The 18,669-nt window shown below is 35.0% G+C and overlaps 1 protein-coding gene across 1 annotated transcript; it reads right to left on the bottom strand.

Annotated features, from left to right (window-relative positions):
• Positions 1-243: 243 nt before the first annotated feature.
• On the bottom strand, positions 244-6,371 carry LOC141685921 (uncharacterized). Its single transcript, XM_074490997.1, has 4 exons — positions 6,279-6,371; positions 1,115-1,207; positions 805-897; positions 244-695 (listed from the first exon to the last, which is right to left on the bottom strand). The coding sequence occupies exons 1-4, from the start codon at positions 6,369-6,371 to the stop codon at positions 273-275; spliced, it is 702 nt and encodes a 233-aa protein (XP_074347098.1). The 3' UTR covers positions 244-272.
• Positions 6,372-18,669: the final 12,298 nt, after the last annotated feature.

Genomic DNA, 18,669 nt, shown 5'->3' with positions numbered 1-18,669 from the left:
CCAGCTGTTACCAGAAATTCAAACATGCATATATTCTCTTGAAAATAATATATCCAACTGCAACTCAAAATAACCAACTAACCATCAAAATAACAAACCAAACATCTAGTTTAAAGTCGAAACAAAGTCGATAAACACCACAAGTCAGAACATCCATAACCAAACATAGTTCAAGTTCAAGGATATATAGTCTACTTAATCAGCTAGCTAGTTAACAAGTACATTAAAGTATCCAACCAAAAGTTATTAAACAGCTAGCTAGTAACAGGAAATCACTGAGCATTTATGTCTTCACCCCCCTCACTCTGGCCTTCATCAACATCAGAATATAGCTCTTGAACAGCAATATCATTAAAATCAGGAACTATATCCCCCAATCTGCCTATTACCTTTGACAGTTTCTCCCGAACCTTTTTGTCAATGATCTCCTGCATTTCAGTAAGAAGTTCCTCCTTTATTGACTTTTTCAAATCAGCAACATCAATACTAGCACTAGAACTCTGACTAAATGCTGGCACATCTAGCTTAACAGTTTTCCTCGTTCGGCCTGATCTTCCAATAAGCCAATTCGGTCCATGGGCTGGCTTTTTTGATTTCTTTTCTGTGTGAGCACTGTTGTTTGCCCCATGAGAACCATCTTCAATATCATGTTGAGCATGTCCATTTTCATCCTTGTCATCGGTAGGAATTGTAGTCTGCCAAATATTGAGGGATCAGAAAATACAATTAAGTTTAACTAGAGCCGAGCGATAATATTTTTTTTACAAGTGCAAATTTATCAATTTTGTCAAAGTGATCTTTTACCTTGTATTTACGTCCTGGCTTTCGTTTACGAGTTTCAACGTAAACAAGATCCGAGGGAGCTGGTTCTTTAGGTTCGATTTTGTTCTCAGCTTTCTGCCAGCAGAATGGAATTGAAGTCATAACATTAAAAACTATAGAATGAAACTAAGGAAATATAGAATTTGGGATTTCATAAGCACATTAAAAGTTATACTACTACTTATGATTTTTATTTATTTATTAGACCAAGTTCAACCAGAATATATTCAAGACTCCGAAACTACATACATTTTCTTAATAAAAGTAACACCGTGCTTTAAACATGACTTACTATTTTCTCTCCAATTTGCGCAAAACTTGTACGACCAGCTGTGTGTGTTTCTACAATCAAGGCACGATTTTCTGAAGCAGTCTTAGATCGTCTCTGACAATTAAGTGAAGTGAACAAAGTATTAAAAAATAGACTACATAAAAAAAGGTTGAATATTATCTAGTTGAGCGATATCAATTTGTGAATATAAATAAAATACAAGAATAGAGTAATGGTAGCAGTTTGATATGACTAAAGCATGAAGTGCAATTTTTCATTGTCTAATACAATAAAATATTACATTGATTTAGAAGTAGCAGTTGGATGTCTTAAGCAGGAAGCACAATGAAAAAATACAATAACAAAAAGTAAATAGCTAGCACTTATATTTTTTAGATTTCACGATCATCCTCCTCTTCATCTGGTGTAACAGGGATTTTTTTTATAGGCACATCATCTCTATACCAGCTGACATCGTTAAGGATATTAACACAAATTCAACTAGCATCATAAAACAGGGCATAAACACAAATTTAAAACAAAAAGCAGAGCTCATAAATTTAAACTAATAAGAAACCCAAAAATTATACTAGATCATAAAAACTCTCAAATAACAGAGCACACACACAAATTTCAGAGCCTTCACACAAATTTCAGTAAGAAAAAAATTTAAAAATGAGTAACAGCAAGAAAAATCTAACCTTCAAATTAAATAACAGCTTTAGCTATTTATAAAAATAACCTTCAAATAACCTGCCAAAATGCATGTCAAAAAATAAATGTGGGCTATATATACATATATACATATAATCAACAACTTCTAATGCAACTTCTATATGAATCAATTTAATCTATAATCGATTTTACCTCTAATCAATTAAATGTATTATACCTCAAATCGATTTTAGGTATCATCAATTTTAACACAAAGATGAGTATCGAGAGAGAGAGAGAGAGATGAGTATAGAGAGAGATGAGTATCGAGAGAGAGAGAGAGATGAGTATAGAGAGAGATGAGTATCGAGAGAGAGAGAGATGAGTACCTGTGCTGTGAGAGAGCGAGAGAGATAGAATAGCTGTGAGAGGGTGAGAGAGATAGAATAGCTGTGAGTGAGAGAGATAGAATAAATTTTGGTACTAATTTTGCCCGCCAATCTAACCCGCCTAAATATTTCGGTCAATTTGACCAAAAGTGTAACTGCTATTGTAACATATTTTAAACCGTGTTGCAATAGCTTATTTGTTTATAATATTATTTAAAAAGCATTAAATCACTGCAACACTTTCCTATCTTATGCAACATATTATAAAACATTGCAACAGATAAGCAACTATTTGACCTACAGCAACACTTTATGCAACAGAAATGTACTTGGGGCTTGCAATAGCCAATATATGGTGTAGTGCAAGCCACATTTGAAACATTTGAATTTGGATTTATCCACCATGTTTCTACTTGGCTTGGCTGCTCCAAAGTTTTTTTTGAACTTGAGTATCGAAAATCTTCTGGAAAGGAATGCTAAATGCTCATCAATATCATCCATGTCATCTTGGCTCAAATAATCTTCCTTTTTAGCTACCAGCACTTTACCCTTGTTCTCACAGACCTTTGAAGTAGATTCAACAGCTTCTACCTTCATCTCTTTCTCCTTCTCTAACTCAGCAACCAGTGCTATGGACCCTCCTTTCTTCCTTCCTTTCTCCATCCTCTCATCTTGCTCTATTTCAAGCTCATAAGTTTTCCGGATGCCATACAGTCTCTCCAAGGTAAACTCCTTGTAATCCTGAGAATTTCTCAATAAGACTGTCATTGGTTTCCATTCCTTTGGAAGAGATCTAAGGAACTTGAGGTTAGAGTCTTTTGTATGATAGACTCTTCCATGTAACTTCAGAGCATTTAGTAGTTTTTGAAACCTACTAAAAATATCAGTGAGAGGCTCACTAACTTTACAGTAGAAGTTCTCATATTGGTGAATTAGCAGGTGCATCTTATTCTCCCTTACTTGCTCAGTACCATCACAAATAATCTGGATAGTGTCCCAAACCTCCTTGGTTGTTTTGCAGTTAATGATGTTATCAAACATATCACCATCAACTCCATTAAACAGTATATTCATGTCCTTCTTGTCTTTCCTGACTTGATCAATATCAGGATCTGACCATTCATGCCTAGGATTGGGAACAGATGGTTCATTGCCTGTTGCAGCTCTCATTGGTACATGAGGACCTCTCTCTATGCAATCCACATAGGCATCATCCTGAGAAAGAAGATGTAGATGTATTTTCACCTTCCAGTGGTGATAATTATCTTTGTCCAGAAAAGGAATTTTAACTCCAACATCCTTCTTGTTCATCTTGCTGTTTGTTGTGATCTTTACACTCTTTGTACTTCAAGAGCTTGCTCTGATACCAATTGTTATTCCCTAACAATACAACAAGAATTACAGAAGGGGGGTTGAATGTAATTCTGGATTCTTTTTCAAGATTTAAAAACAGTTCTTAACTCGACAAATATATATGTGTGTATTGATTTGCAAAGTGCGGAATGAAAGGATTAAATAAATCAAACATAAAGTAATAAAAACACAAGTCTTTAAAACTTTCTGGTGGATTTGAATGTATCCACCAGATATATATATATATATATATATATATATATATATATATATATATATATCGATTTGAGAACTCTGTGAAGCTCAAATTGGCTCACGGCTGCTTTACAAGTTGAACAAACAAACTACTGAGAAATTCTTGACAGATACAGCTTTTTCTATTTCTCTTCTAAAATATGTTTGCTTAGTTATTTGTTCTACTAGCTACACTTGGTTTATATATCACCAAGTTTACATGGTAATAAGACAAGATAATAAAATAAAACCTATCAAGTCTAACTCCATGTTACGTCATTACTTTATTCCAGCATCTTTGAATATCTTCATAATAGCATGAAAATGGTAATGCTTCTTTGTTCGCAGTTTCCTGCTAAACAGGCTGCCACATTTCTTTTGCAAACACTCGATGCATGTGACTGTGTTGTCACTGTCAATAGATATTTGAATTTGATCATTTGTCAGGTACATGCTTGTTATCCGTTGGGTAGCTTTGTTGATCATCCGCCGGGTAGCTATTTGACACTTGACTCCATTTCATTTATACAGAATTACAAGACATCTCATATTTACAATTAATCCACCTATTCTGCATATCTACTAGTAGTCAACATGACTCATATGCTCCTACAGAATCTACACAAAGTTGTTTGCAGAAATGTGCTACAATACTTATTATTACATAAGCTACTCACTCGATGGATGTTAAATCATCATCCGTCGGGACTATATTGAATCATCCGTCGGGACTATATTTGATCATCCATTGAGTGCTACAAAATTCACTAGGTTAAATCTACTAAGATGTTTTGTATAATTTATCATCAAGTTCACAACATATTCCTAACAGTACATTTTAGTGTAAGTCTTGTAAACCTGTGCTGCTAGTCTATAAATCATGCACCGGTCCTTAGTTTAGAAGTAATAAAACAGATCAAATTTTCTTGTATTCTCTCAAGATAGAAACTGAGTTCTTATATTCTTAAGAACACAAAATTGATAGCAAGACAAACTTAATTAATACAAATTAAGTGAGTTTTGAAATATTGTACTTGTTGATTTATTTCTGTAAACACAATATCTCTGTAAATCTGACTGCTTTCTTCACCTAAAATCCAAACAAGTTTTAAAAAGGATAAAAATCCAAGAAACACATTCACCCCCTGTGTTCATTCAATATCTAACAATAACCAGGACTGCTCAGCAAATACTTTCCCGGCTCCAGACTAAACCAAGATCTTTTTAGGGCATTTCTAGAAACGAGAATTCCAAATTCCATAAGAGGGTGCTAGAAAACTTGCATTTCATTTCAAATGAGGGATTTCAAATGAAAGAATTTGAGTTATCATTTTAAATTCTCATATTTACACTAATATTTAAATGTCATGGATTTCAAATGAAATCTAAATCCAAATTCCCAAACAGCTTATTTGATCAAATCCAGAATTTCAAATGAAATCCAGTTTCCCAAATGGACCATAAATAAATTTTATTTCTTTTAAAACTCTTTTCAGCAATTTCAAAACTCACAACTTAACTCACTAGTATAACTTCGAAAAAAGTATATTAAGCCAAACTATTTGATAATATAACTATAGTATATATAAAAACAACTTTACACAAAACTTACTCTATTTACGAGTACCCTGAACTAACCATCTTCATAACACATATTTGTCTACTTCACCCAAAATATGCAGCTAAACCTCGTCAGTCTACCTTTCACTCGAAGGTTAAAGGTAAAAAGGCAAGTATCAATGAAAAAATGCTCAACAAGTATATTAAAAGCATAATTTGATAACTTTAAAATAGTTCTAGGTCTTTCAAATAAAACTATTTTCTGCTATCGAGCAAAAACACTCATAATAATAAATTTCTTTGAGATGAAGAAACCGTCAAGGAATTCAATATTCGTTTCTTTAACAAAATCAAAACCATTTGGGAGATTTTACAACACTTTTTCGTTAAAACTATTTGGTAATTGAGTATCTTTTTCGTTAAAGCTATAATTTAAATCCCGACATGAATCTGTACTCGTGAAACAATATTTACAATAATATCTTAATAATATCTGAATCCATACTCCCCATTTCACATGGTCCGGAGTAACTGCAACAACTGATGGCAAGATAACTAGAACAATTAGATATTCGCTAATCACACAATAAAGATTCACTGTATAGCGTATATCTGATAATATCACTATTCGTTATTTATCGAAAAAGAAATTTATTTTCTAGTAGAACAATTACTAGAATAGCATGATTTCAATAATTCAATGATTATTCGCACACAATGTCTCACAAAAACCTTTATAAAATAATTTTAATTTTCAAGTATATAAATATTCATCTATTCTCAATTTAAATAGAAAAAGGGTACTTGCATAATCAGAACTAAATATTTTGATATATAAAATATTCAACTATTTTGGAGGTAGAATAGGGTCTATTATCTTTGGGACTTAGCATTTACACTCAGATAAACACAAGATCTCATAATTCTGTCTCATGACATCACCACCTTTTATTCTAATAATCCTTTAATTTGTCATTCATGCGGTTGTTGCAAACCTGATATGCAATACCATTCAAATACTTACTCTCGACCTCAACGTCTAGTCTTGATGTTCTCGAACTATCCGCGTCTATAATTAAAAGATACATTGTTAGATATATTTGTGATGTCGTGTCTAATAATGATTTGTGTTTAGCTTTCAGATCTTAACTAACAGGACAAATCAAGACTTAACTGGAAATCAGTACTTATACTGAAGTCAGAACTTAAGATATCAGAACTTAAGTTATCAGAACTTAAGATATCAGAAGATATTTATCAGGAGATAATATCAGGACTTAAGAAGACATTCAGATGAGAAAGACGACTGATTGAAGGAAAGAAGATTAAGACAAACACAAGAAGAGATATGCATGGAGAAGAATTCTATGAAGAATAGAATACTTGGAGGAAAAGATAACTAGTTCATATATTTTAGGATGCAGACTAATGTTCGATATCAATTAAAAGTTTATCTTGTAACTGTGTGTCTATATAAACACAGCATAGGGTTTACACTATAAGTGTTATCATAATCGAGAATATTATTCATTGTAACCCTAGCAGCTCTTGTGATATTTGTTCATCACTGAGAGAGAACGGTTCCATTGTTATACTGTTTCATTAATAATATTATTCTGTGTTTCATACTTGTGTTCTTAATTCAATTTGATTGTACTAGACACTGTATTTAACCCCCTTCTACAGTGTGTGTGACCTAACAAGTGGTATCAGAGCAGTCTGTTAACACATATACAGTAAAGATCCAAAACAATCATGTCTGAAGAAGAGAAAACTCCAACCAAGCCCACCAAAACTAAAGAAACTCCAAAGACTCAAATCCATAATCGATATGAGACTATTAGGGTTCCCATACTGAAACCTTCTGAGTATCCCATATGGAAAGTGAGGATGACTATGTTTCTGGAAGCTACAGATCCAGAATACCTTGACAGAATTAATGAAGGTTTACATAAGCCAACCAAGCTCTCTGTTGTAGTTGCAGATCAGCCAGCACAGACTGTACCAAAGGAGAAAAGTGAATATACAGCTGAAGATATCTCATATATTGCCAAGGATGGAAAGGTAAGTCATTTGTCGCATAGTGCCATTGATAATGTCATGTCAAACAGGATAATTAACTGCAAGACTGCAAAGGAGATATGGGATACCTTGGAGACAAGATGCCAGGGAACTTATTCAATTAAGAAGAACAGGAGGACTATACTCACTCAAGAGTATGAGCACTTTGACTCAAAACCTGATGAGTCATTAACTGGTTTATATGACAGCTTTGTCAAACTCTTGAATGATCTGTCACTGGTGGATAAGGAATATGATCTTGAAGATACTAATCTTAAATTTCTTTTAGCTCTTCCTGAAAATTGGGATTTGAAGGCAACTACTATAAGAGACAACTATGCTCTTGATGAAACTACTCTTGATGAAATTTATGGTATGCTCAAAACTCATGAACTTGAGATGGATCAAAGAAGCAAGAGGCATGGGATAAAGTCAAGAACGGTTGCTCTTAAGGCTGAGGAGGAATCCCCCAAAGTGGTTGTCTCAAAGAAAGGCAAAGGAAATGCTCTCATCACAAAGTCTGATACTGAGTCATCAAGTTCTGATAGTGATGAGGATTCAGAGACTGAAAGTCTATCTGAGATGGATGCTGACGAAGAGATGATGAAATTGTGTGCTCTTATGGTGAAGGGTATTACAAAGATAGCCTACAGGAAATTCAGAAGGGGAAAGAAGTTTTCCAGAAAAAGTGGAAGTTCTGATAAGAAGGGATTCAGAAAAGCTGAAGGCAAAGCTGGAAAGTCTGACAGAGGAGATTACTCAAATGTTAAATGCTACAATTATGGTGAGAAAGGCCACATATCTCCTGATTGCAAGAAAGGAAAAGGTGACAAAGGCAAGGCACTTGTCACAAAGAAGAAAAGCTGGACAGACACTTCAGATTCTGAGAATGAGGTGAACTATGCCTTGATGGCAAATGCTGATAGCAGTTTTGAAGCTGCTAAGTTAAAGGTACCTTAAAAAACTTATGTTTTTCATACTGATGATATTACTGAGTTGAGATCTTATCTTAAAACCATATTCATTAGTTATAGAGATCAGACTTTAACTTGTGATAGGTTAACTTCTGAAAATCAGGCTTTTAAGAAAAGGAATGATTATTTAGAAAAAGAGTTAGTTATGTTCCATCAAACTTCGAAAGAAAGAGATGATGCTTTTTATGTTAGAGATGAAGTGTTAAAATTAAATCAATATCTAAAAACTAAAAAAGAAAAAGATGATGCTTTATATGTTAGAGATGAAGTGTTAAAATTGAATGAGTCTCTAAAAGCCGACTTAGAAAAGGAAAGAGAGATTATCAAGACTTGGACTAACTCTGGCAGAACAACTCAGAATTTATTAAGTAGTGGAAACTGGAAAGAGGGCTTAGGTTATGGAGATGAAAAATGTGAAACAGGAACTGAACAAATTAAGCCAATTATTGTTAAACAGACTACTAAGCCAAAGTTAAATCCTGTTAAGTTTGTAGCTAAATCTGTAAAGTCTGATTCTGAAAAGATAAAAGATACTGAGACAGAAGTTAAGGCAGAGTCAACTTCTGACAAATTGAAACTAGGATAAGACAATTGAAGTTAACATAGGCTTAATGACTAAGTAGCAGCTTAAGTACATGCTGAAAGAGATTAAGGATGTAAACAAGGTAAAGCCACCTAGGAAAAATAGGAATGGAAATGAAAGTGTGAATAAAAGCAATAAATATATGCCTGTTCCTAATGCTCCTAGAAAGAAATGTTATAACTGTGGAAATTCTAACCATCTGGCTTCTTTTTGCAGGAAGAATAAGAATATAAACTCCTTACCTTCAAGTCAGGAGTTAAGAGTCAGTCTGTTAGGTTTAAGCCACAAAATCCTTGTTTTCATTGTGGTAGTTTATGGCATTCCATTTATACTTGTAAGGAATATCATAGTTTGTACTATGATTATTATCAAATAAAACCTTCTTTAAAGAAAGTTAGCTTTATTCCTTCTAATGTAAGTTCTAATGCAAAATTTGATACTGTAAATTCTGATAAGAAAAATGTTAACATAAACTCTGATGTTAAATCTACTGCAAATGTTAACAAATATAATAAGGCCAAAGGATCCAAGCAAGTCTGGGTTCTTAAAACTAATCATTAGTGGTCTTTGTGATTGCATGGCAACAGGAAAAACATTATAGTTCTGGACAGTGGATGTTCAGGACATATGACTGGAAATAAAACCCTTCTATCAGACTTTATGGAGAAAGCTGGCCCAGGTGTTTCTTATGAAGATGGCAACATGGGAAAAACTCTGGGATATGGCAATATCAATCTTGGGAATATCATCATTGCAGAAGTAGCTCTAGTCTCAGGACTTAAACACAATCTGCTGATTGTTAGTCAAATCTGTGACAGAGGTTATTATGTGGATTTCTTTGAAGAGCACTGTGAAGGTTTAAGCAAATCTACAGGCAAAGTTGTTCTAAAGGGATACAGGCATGGTAACATTTATGAAGCCAAGCTTTCAACAAGTTCTGATGGTTCTGCAATCTGTCTATTAAGAAGAGCATCAATTGAAGAAAGCTGGGATTGGCACAAGAAACTCTCTCATTTAAATTTCAGCAATATAAATGAACTAGTCAAGAAAGATCTTGTGAGAGGACTGCCAAAATTAGTATTTGCTTCTGATGGCCTTTGTGATTCATGTCAAAAGGAAAAACAAAGAAAATCTTCATTCAAGAGCAAGACTGAATCTTTAATTCTTGAGCCTTATCACCTACTACATGTTGATCTATTTGGTCCAGTGAATGTCATGTCTATTACAAAGAAGAAATATGCTATGGTCATAGTAGATGAGTTTACCAGATACACATGGGTGTATTTCTTGCACGCAAAAAGTGAAACTGCATCTAACTTGATTGATCATGTCAAATAATTGGATAAGTTGGTCAAAGACTCTGTGAAAATTATAAGAAGTGATAATGGCACTGAGTTCAAGAATATGATTATGGAAGAGTTCTGCAAAGACCATGGAATAAAGCAGGAATTTTCTGCTCCTGGAACTCCACAGCAAAATGGAGTTGTTGAAAGAAAGAATAGAACTCTTATTAAAGCTGCACGAACTATGCTTGATGAAGCAAAATTACCAACCTACTTTTGGGCTGAAGCTGTGCAGACTGCTTGTTTTACTCATAATGCAACACTTATCAACAAGCATGGAAAGACACCATATGAGATGGTGAAGAAAAAGAAGCCAAATATGAAGTACTTTCATGTATTTGGATGCAAGTGTTTTGTTCTTAAAACTCATCCTGAACAGCTATCCAAATTTGATCTAAAAGCTGGTGAAGGAATTTTTGTTGGATATCCACTTTCCACAAAAGCCTTCAGAGTCTACAATTTAAGAACAGGGGTTGTCATGGAATCTATCAATGTCTCTTTCGATGATAAGAAGATTACTGGACTTGAAGATTTCAATGATCATGATCAGCTGAGATTTGAGAATGAAGCTTTAAATTCTGCATCTGTAAATTCTGATAGTCTAAATCCTGATACTGCAAACTCTGATGGGTTAAACTCTGATGTTATTGAAACTGTGGTGACTACACCAAAGGAAAGTGCACCTGTGTAGGGGGGCATATTGAAGATCCAACCACATCTCAAGAAGCATCAGAACCTAGAACAGGCTCTTCAAGTTCTGATGGGCCAAGTTCTGATAATTCTGGAAACTCAAATTCTGATTCATCAAGTTCTGATGGGCCAAGTTCTGATAATTCTGGAAACCCAAATTCTGAAGAATCCAACTCAGAGAGCATGATTTCAGGGGGAGCATCAGATAATGTTGATGGAGACAGCATGGATCATGGGGGAGCATCCAGTTCTAGAGATAATCTTCCATCTGCAAGGAAGTGGACTAAAGCACATACACCTGACTTGATTATTGGAGATCCTGAAGCAGGTATTAGAACTAGAACAGCAACATTAAATGAATGTCTCTATCATTTTTTTCTTTCTCAGGCTGAAACAAAGAAAGTGGAAGAAGCTCTTCAAGATGCTGACTGGGTGCAAGCAATGCAGGAAGAGTTAAATGAATTTGAAAGAATTAAAGTCTGTTAGGTTTAAACCACAAAATCCTTGTTTTCATTATGGTAGTTTATGGCATTCCATTTATACTTGTAAGGAATATCATAGTCTGTACTATGATTATTATCAAATAAAACCTTCTTTGAAGAAAGTTAGTATTATTCCTTCTAGTGTAAAGTCTGATGCAAAGTCTGATATAAGTTCTGATAAACAACATGTTAGCATTAACTCTGAAATTAAATCCGCTGCAAATGCTAACAAACTTAAAAGTCCAAAGGATCTAAGCAAGTTTGGGTCCTTAAAACTAACCATTAGTGGTCTTTGTGATTGCAGGGCAACAGGAAAAACATCCTAGTGTTGGACAGTGGATGTTCTGGACATATGACTGGAAATAAAGCCCTGCTATCAGAATTTGTGGAGAAAGCTGGCCCAGGAGTTTCTTATGGAGATGACAACATGGGAAAAACTCTGGGATATGGCAATATCAATCTTGGGAATGTCATTATTGAATCAGTATCTCTTATCTCGGGACTTAAACACAATCTGCTAAGTGTGAGTCAAATATGTGACAGAGGTTATCATGTGGATTCCTTTGAAGAACGCTGTGAAGTTGTAAGCAATTCTACAGGCAAAGTGGTTCTGAAAGGTTACAGGCATGGTACATTTATGAAGCCATACTTTCAACAAGTTCTGATGGTTCTGCAATCTATCTGTTGAGTAGAGCATCAATTGAAGAAAGCTGAAATTGGCACAAAAGACTCTCTCATTTAAATTTCAACAATATAAATGAGCTTGTAAAGAAAGATCTTGTGAGAGGACTGCCAAAATCAGTATTTGCTCCTGATGGCCTTTGTGATTCATGTCAAAAGAAAAACAAAGAAAATCTTCTTTTAAGAGAAAAATTGAATCCTCAATTCTTGAGCCTTATCACCTACTGCATGTTGATCTATTTGGTCTAGTCAATGTCATATCTATTGCAAAGAAGAGATATGCTATGGTTATAGTGGATGAGTTCACAAGATACACTTGGGTGTATTTCTTGCACAAGAAGAATGAAACAGCATCTACTCTAACTGATCATATCAGACAGCTGGATAAATTGGTCAAAGATTCTGTTAAGATTATAAGAAGTGATAATGGCACTGAGTTCAAGAATTCAATCATGGAAGAGTTCTGCAAAGAGCATGGAATAAAATAGGAATTTTCTGCACTTGGAACTCCACAGCAAAATGGAGTTGTAGAACGAAAGAACAGGACTCTCATTGAAGCTGCACGAACTATGCTTGATCAAGCAAAGCTACCAACCTACTTTTGGGCTGAAGCTGTGCAGACTGCATATTTTACACAGAATGCTACACTCATAAACATGCATGAAAAAACACCATATGAGATGGTGAAGAAAAAGGAGCCAAATCTGAAATACTTTCATGTATTTGGTTGTAAGTATTTTGTTCTTAAGACTCATCCTGAACAGCTGTCAAAATTTGATCTAAAAGCTGATGAAAGAATTTTTGTTGGATATCCACTTTCCACAAAAGCCTTCAGAGTCTATGATTTAAGAACAAGGGTTGTCATGGAATCTATCAATGTATCTTTTGATGATAAGAAGATTACTGGGCTTGAAGATTTCAATTATCATGATCAGCTGAGATTTTAAAATGAAGATTTAAATTATGATTCGGTAAATTCTGATGACTTAAACTCTAATCCTGTAAGTTCTAACGGGGTAAGTTCTGATGTTATTGAAACTGTGGTAACAACTCCAAAGGAAAATGCACCTGTCCAGGGGGGGCAAATTGAAGATCCTACCACAACTCAAGACTCTCAAGAAGCATCAGAACCTGTCACTGGCTCTTCAAGTTCTGATTTATCAAGTTCTGATGAGCCAAATTCTGATAATTCTTGAAACTCTGATTCTTCAAATCCTGAAGGATCTAACTCAAATTTTGAAGTCTCGGAGAGCATAACTACAGGGGGAGCATCAAAAAATGCTGATGGAGACAGCATGGATCATGGGGGACGATCCAGTTCTAGAGAACAACTTCCATCTATAAGGAAGTGGACCAAATCACGTACACCTGACTTGATAATTGGAGATCCTGAAGCAGGTGTCAGAACTAAATTGTAACATCAAATGAATGTCTCTATCATTCTTTTCTATCTCAGACTGAACCAAAGAAAGTGGAAGAAGCTCTTCAAGATGCTGATTGGCTACAAGCAATGCAGGAAGAGTTAAATGAATTTGAAAGAAATAAAATCTGGACCCTAGTACCAAGACCAAAGAATAGATCAGTTGTTGGCACAAAGTGGGTGTTCAGAAACAAAACTGACAGTGATGGAATAATTACAAGGAACAAAGCAAGGCTGGTTGCAAAGGATTATTCTCAACATGAGGGTATTAATTATGATGAAACATTTGCACCAGTTGCTAGATTGGAAGCCATAAGGATATTTTTGGCTTATGATGCTCACAAAAAGTTTACAGTTTTTCAAATGGATGTAAAAAGTGCTTTTCTTAATGGAGAATTGGAAGAAGAAGTATATATTGAACAACCTTCAGGTTTTGTAGATTCAAAATTACCTCATCATGTCTACAGACTTGATAAAGCACTTTATGGCCTTAAGCAAGCTCCAAGAGCATGGTATGAGACATTAGCTCAGTTTCTTCTGGAAAGTGGATTTAACAGAGGGACTATTGACAAAACTTTATTCTATCTTAACCATGGAAAGGACTTACTTTTGGTGCAGATATATGTTGATGATATCATTTTTGGTTCTACAAGTGACAGACTTTGTGAAAGGTTTGCCAAGCTAATGCAGTCAAGATATCAAATGAATATGATGGGAGAACTTAGCTATTTTATGGGCCTTCAAGTCAAGCAGAATGAAGAAGGAACTTTTATTTGTCAATCTAAGTACACCAGAAATTTACTGAAGAAATTTGGAATGTAAGACTGTTCAAGTGCATCCACTCATATGGCCACTGCAACAAAATTGGATAAGGATACTGGTACATCAGTAGATATTACTGATTATAGAGGTATGATTGGCTCTCTACTCTATCTAACTGCAAGTAGACCTGATATCATGTATGTTACCTGTCTTTGTGCAAGATTTTAAGCAGATCCAAGAGAACCTCACTTAACAGCTGTGAAAAGAATTTTCAAGTACCTTAAGGGTACAGCAGATCTGGGATTGTGGTATCCTAGGGAATCAGACTTTAAGCTAATAGGTTACTCAGATGCAGATTTTGCAGGGTGCAAAATTGACAGGAAAAACACAAGTGAAAGCTGCCAATTTCTTGGAGGCAGATTGGTTTCTTGGTTTAACAAGAAACAAAAGTCAATTCCCACATCAACTGCAGAGGTAGAGTACATTGCTGCAGGAAGCTGTTGTGTACAGATTCTTTGGATGAAGAATCAGTTACTGGATTATGGGTTAGAATTTTCTAAAATCCCTATTTAATATGATAATCAAAGTGCTATTTCTATGACAGGTAATCCAGTTCAGCACTCTATGACAAAGCACATCAGCATAAGGTACCATTTCATAAGGGAACATGTGATGGAAGGTACAGTGGAATTGCATTTTGTTCCAACAGATCAAAAACTAGCAGATATCTTCACAAAACAACTATGTGAAGCTACTTTTACAAGATTGGTAAATGAACTTGAAATGGTTTCAGGTTCTTTCTCTAAATCTGTTTAGTTTATGATTTGATACATCAGACTTTATGATCAGTATTTACAGATATTACTCTCTTTATGTAATCTGTGCTTAAATTGAAATTTACCTAAGTGCTGATTGTTGTCTGATGTGAATTTCTAAACTCTGATAGTGATATGAATGTTTCTGTGACTATTCAATCCAATGAGGATAACTGTGCTAGATACTGACCTAGTAATCTCTAATATACTAAATATCCCATGTTTGAAGTAATTGTTTATATGGAAATCTTTTGACACAAACAAATTCTGATATTGAGCTTAGTTAGGTTTACTTTGTGTATCTTACTACTAAGTCAAAAACTAGAATGGTGCTTCTTATCAGTTAAGTTCTGATGTTTAAAAAGTTCATGGGTGTACTAAGTGCTGATAAGCCTCACTTATCAAAAGAAAAAGAAAAGAAAAAGAAATAAAAATCAGGTACTCCTTTGAGATCTAGAGAAAAATATATGTGAAAGGGAAGACCCAAGTACATTGCTGGTATTAAGTAATATGCATTGGAAAAGCAAAATAAAATTTTCTTGGTGACTTTTCACATTCTCTGATTACTGGAGAAATACTCTGATAACAGCATAAATTATGATAAGCAGTTGTGACTCACTTACACTGAGAAGCCACTGTAAAAAGGAATTTCAAAAGATGCATAAAATGAGCACAAAACAGCTGAGGTGGACTTATGCATGAACTCATTCTATAGTAGACTTCAGACTAATGACAGATTTTGAGCAAAGTTCTTCGTTATGCCTTATTTCTAAGATGTACTGAAGTGAATCAGACTTTACTCTTTGTCTGATATTTAACTTAATGCACACACTTACACTCCATATGAATGATGAAAATTATTGTGGTGATCAATATTATTTTAGATGAACAGTTTAAGTGTCAGTTGCATAAATTCTGAGGATAAGTTCTGATGGAAGTTCTGATGATTAAGTTCTGTTGAAACCATATCAGTATTTGTGTGAAGAATTACAGAAATAAACATTCACTTTTTGAGTAAAGAAGTCATATTCTGATGACTTTTAAATTCTGATAATAATCAAGTTCTGATGCTTACGTGGCAGTATTTATTTACTTGATTTATTTTTAAATCAATACCTGAACGGTTATATTTTATCAGAATATTGGATTACGTGAGATAAAGCAGTCATAATCATTTGTTTCATGGGAACAGTTTTTTTTGGAAAAACTGAATGTGCATAGTAATCATTACTTATTTCCCGTGCCCATTAACTCTGGCTTTGGATATTTTAATGACTGTTATTATTACACATTGGTCTAGGGAGACGAGGTATCATTATTTTTACCTGTAATTATTAAATACTCCTCGCGTCTCTTGGTATTCTATTGGCTATTTAAACCAACTATTCATTCCAGCCAATACATCTTCCATTTTCTCACAAACTCACTATTTTTACATACTCATCAAAACCATGGTTCGTTTCAACTTGCTTCTGAACTATGTTACTTTTAATATCGAGTTGAGTTGTGATGATTGGTGCCAGGAGTGGCATGTAACTGTCATTCCTGAAGAGATCTGGAACTCAGTTCCACAAGAGGTTCACACAGACCTCTTATTCTTTTATATGGACTATTATCTCCATTGTGATCATCTGGAAGAGGAAAGGAGAGAAGCTCTCCGTCAGCAAGAACGAATCATTCGTCTTGCAGTGCTCTTCGTCAGTAGCAGAAGAAGCTAGTCGTTAGGACTTCTTAGACTAGGACTAAGGCTGTTGATGTTAAGAATTCTAAGAATAGGACTATCTTGTAATTTTGCATGTAATTGATAAATTTCATGAAATGTACTCATCTGATATATTAATGAAATTTCCTTTCAAATTACAAGATTTGGTCTTTGGTTCTCAAATTATGTGACTGTGCATGTTTTAATTGCAATTTGTTAATCTTTATTTCATCGTTTTTTAAACTTTATCCTATGATGAATGTTTTTAATTTAATAATGGTCAGTAATAAATTTTGATGATTTGAGGAAACAATTGAGGTACAGGTTCAACAATCAGAACCTGTTGCAAAAGTAGCTGAGAAGGTCTCTTCTCAGAAAGTTCAGGAAGCTGGGAGTTCTAGGCCACTCAAAAGGCTTAGAAAGATAAATTCTGATGACAAAGCTCCCAAAGTCTCTCCACCCTTGAAGAGATGGAAGAAACAAAGAGCTAACAGGGACACAGTTGAGTCAGATTCAGAGGATGTGGAAGTAGCAGCTAAGGAAGGGGATCAGAAATCTCTGATCTCAAAGGAGCCAATTGTGATTGAATCCCTTCCTTCTACACAACCAACATTTGTTGAAGCCGCTGCATCTACACCTCCACTGTCACCAATTCAAGCTGAAGACACTGCTCAAGACAGAGTGCCTACACCTCCTGTGTCTCCTATCTTTGAACAAGTTCATGCTGAAGACCCAGGTACAAGTGCTGAAATAGATATTCACAACTTGGTTGTGCCTAAGGTTCTGTACTTAGAAGCTCCAACCATTCCTCAACAAACTCCACCAACAACACCAATTTTAGATGCTAATCTCAATGCAGATATTCCAACAACACCTCTTCCGAATCTAGATGACGAGTTCAGATATTAGGTGAGCATCAGAATTTGGATGTTGATCAGAACTTAGAGGATGATTTTGAAACCTTTATAGCCTCACACACTATCATTTTATCAGAGGAAGCTGATTCTGAAAGCTCTATAAGTTCTGATGCTGCACATGTTAACACTAGTGGTGAAGCTGCTATAAATGAAAATGCTGATGCAGCTGGTCCTTCAGGACATGCACCTCTACCAGCAGTTAATAAAGCTGATTTGATTAAAAAGTTTGTAAGAGGGGATGCACCAGTACCTTGGAGTGAAACTCCAAGAGGGAAGGAATGGATAAGGGGTGGAACAAAGTTTATTTTGTTCCTACTGAAAAAATTCTTGCTGAGCACCTGGCTAAAGCTGATGAGATGCTACTGAATGATGACTTCAAAGCACAGCTCAGAGTTACTGCATTGAGTACAAGGCACCTTCAAGGTCAACACTCAATAACTCAAGCCAAGGTGAACAAAATTCAAGAAACTCTGATTCAGCAAGACATGAATGTTAAATTGGAAAAGAACAGGTTTTTTAAACCAGCCTTTGGCCGAATTGGGTATATTGAGAAAGCTCAGGAGAAGCAGCAAGCTCAAATTGCTGAAGTACTGCAGAATCAAGCATCTCAACAAGTTCAACTAAATGAAATCCAGTCTTCAGTGGAATTACTTCTCTCTCTCCTATTACCTGATGATGCCAAAAAGGGGGAGAAAGTGATTAAGTCCAAATGCAAATCTGATTTAGCACTGAAGAAAAAGGATGATGGAAATGATGACCAGGGAAACTCTGAAAGGGGTAGAGGTCATGGTCAAGGCAAAGGCTCTTCATTCAGGAAAGCAAGAACTTCTACACAGAAATCAAGTTCTGATGCTGATAGAAGAATAAGTTCTGATAAGCAAGTTCTAACTAAGCCTGATGTTCTGATACAGGGTGAAAGTCAAGAATCACAGAAGTTTATGCAGACACTGAAGCTG

This window comes from Apium graveolens, chromosome 9 (genome assembly GCF_009905375.1).
Source record: "Apium graveolens cultivar Ventura chromosome 9, ASM990537v1, whole genome shotgun sequence".
Taxonomy (NCBI): Eukaryota; Viridiplantae; Streptophyta; class Magnoliopsida; order Apiales; family Apiaceae; genus Apium; species Apium graveolens.
This window is presented reverse-complemented; position numbering and strand designations above follow the sequence as displayed.

Excerpts from the sequence above, each read along its gene's own strand:
- LOC141685921 (XM_074490997.1), bottom strand. The coding sequence starts at position 6,371 with ATGTATCTTTTAATTATAGACGCGGATAGTTCGAGAACATCAAGACTA. Across the intron at positions 1,208-6,278 it reads TGAATGGTATTGCATATCAG|AGACGATCTAAGACTGCTTC; the intron begins GTTTGCAACAAC and ends CTTAATTGTCAG. Across the intron at positions 696-804 it reads AGCCAGGACGTAAATACAAG|ACTACAATTCCTACCGATGA; the intron begins GTAAAAGATCAC and ends AATATTTGGCAG.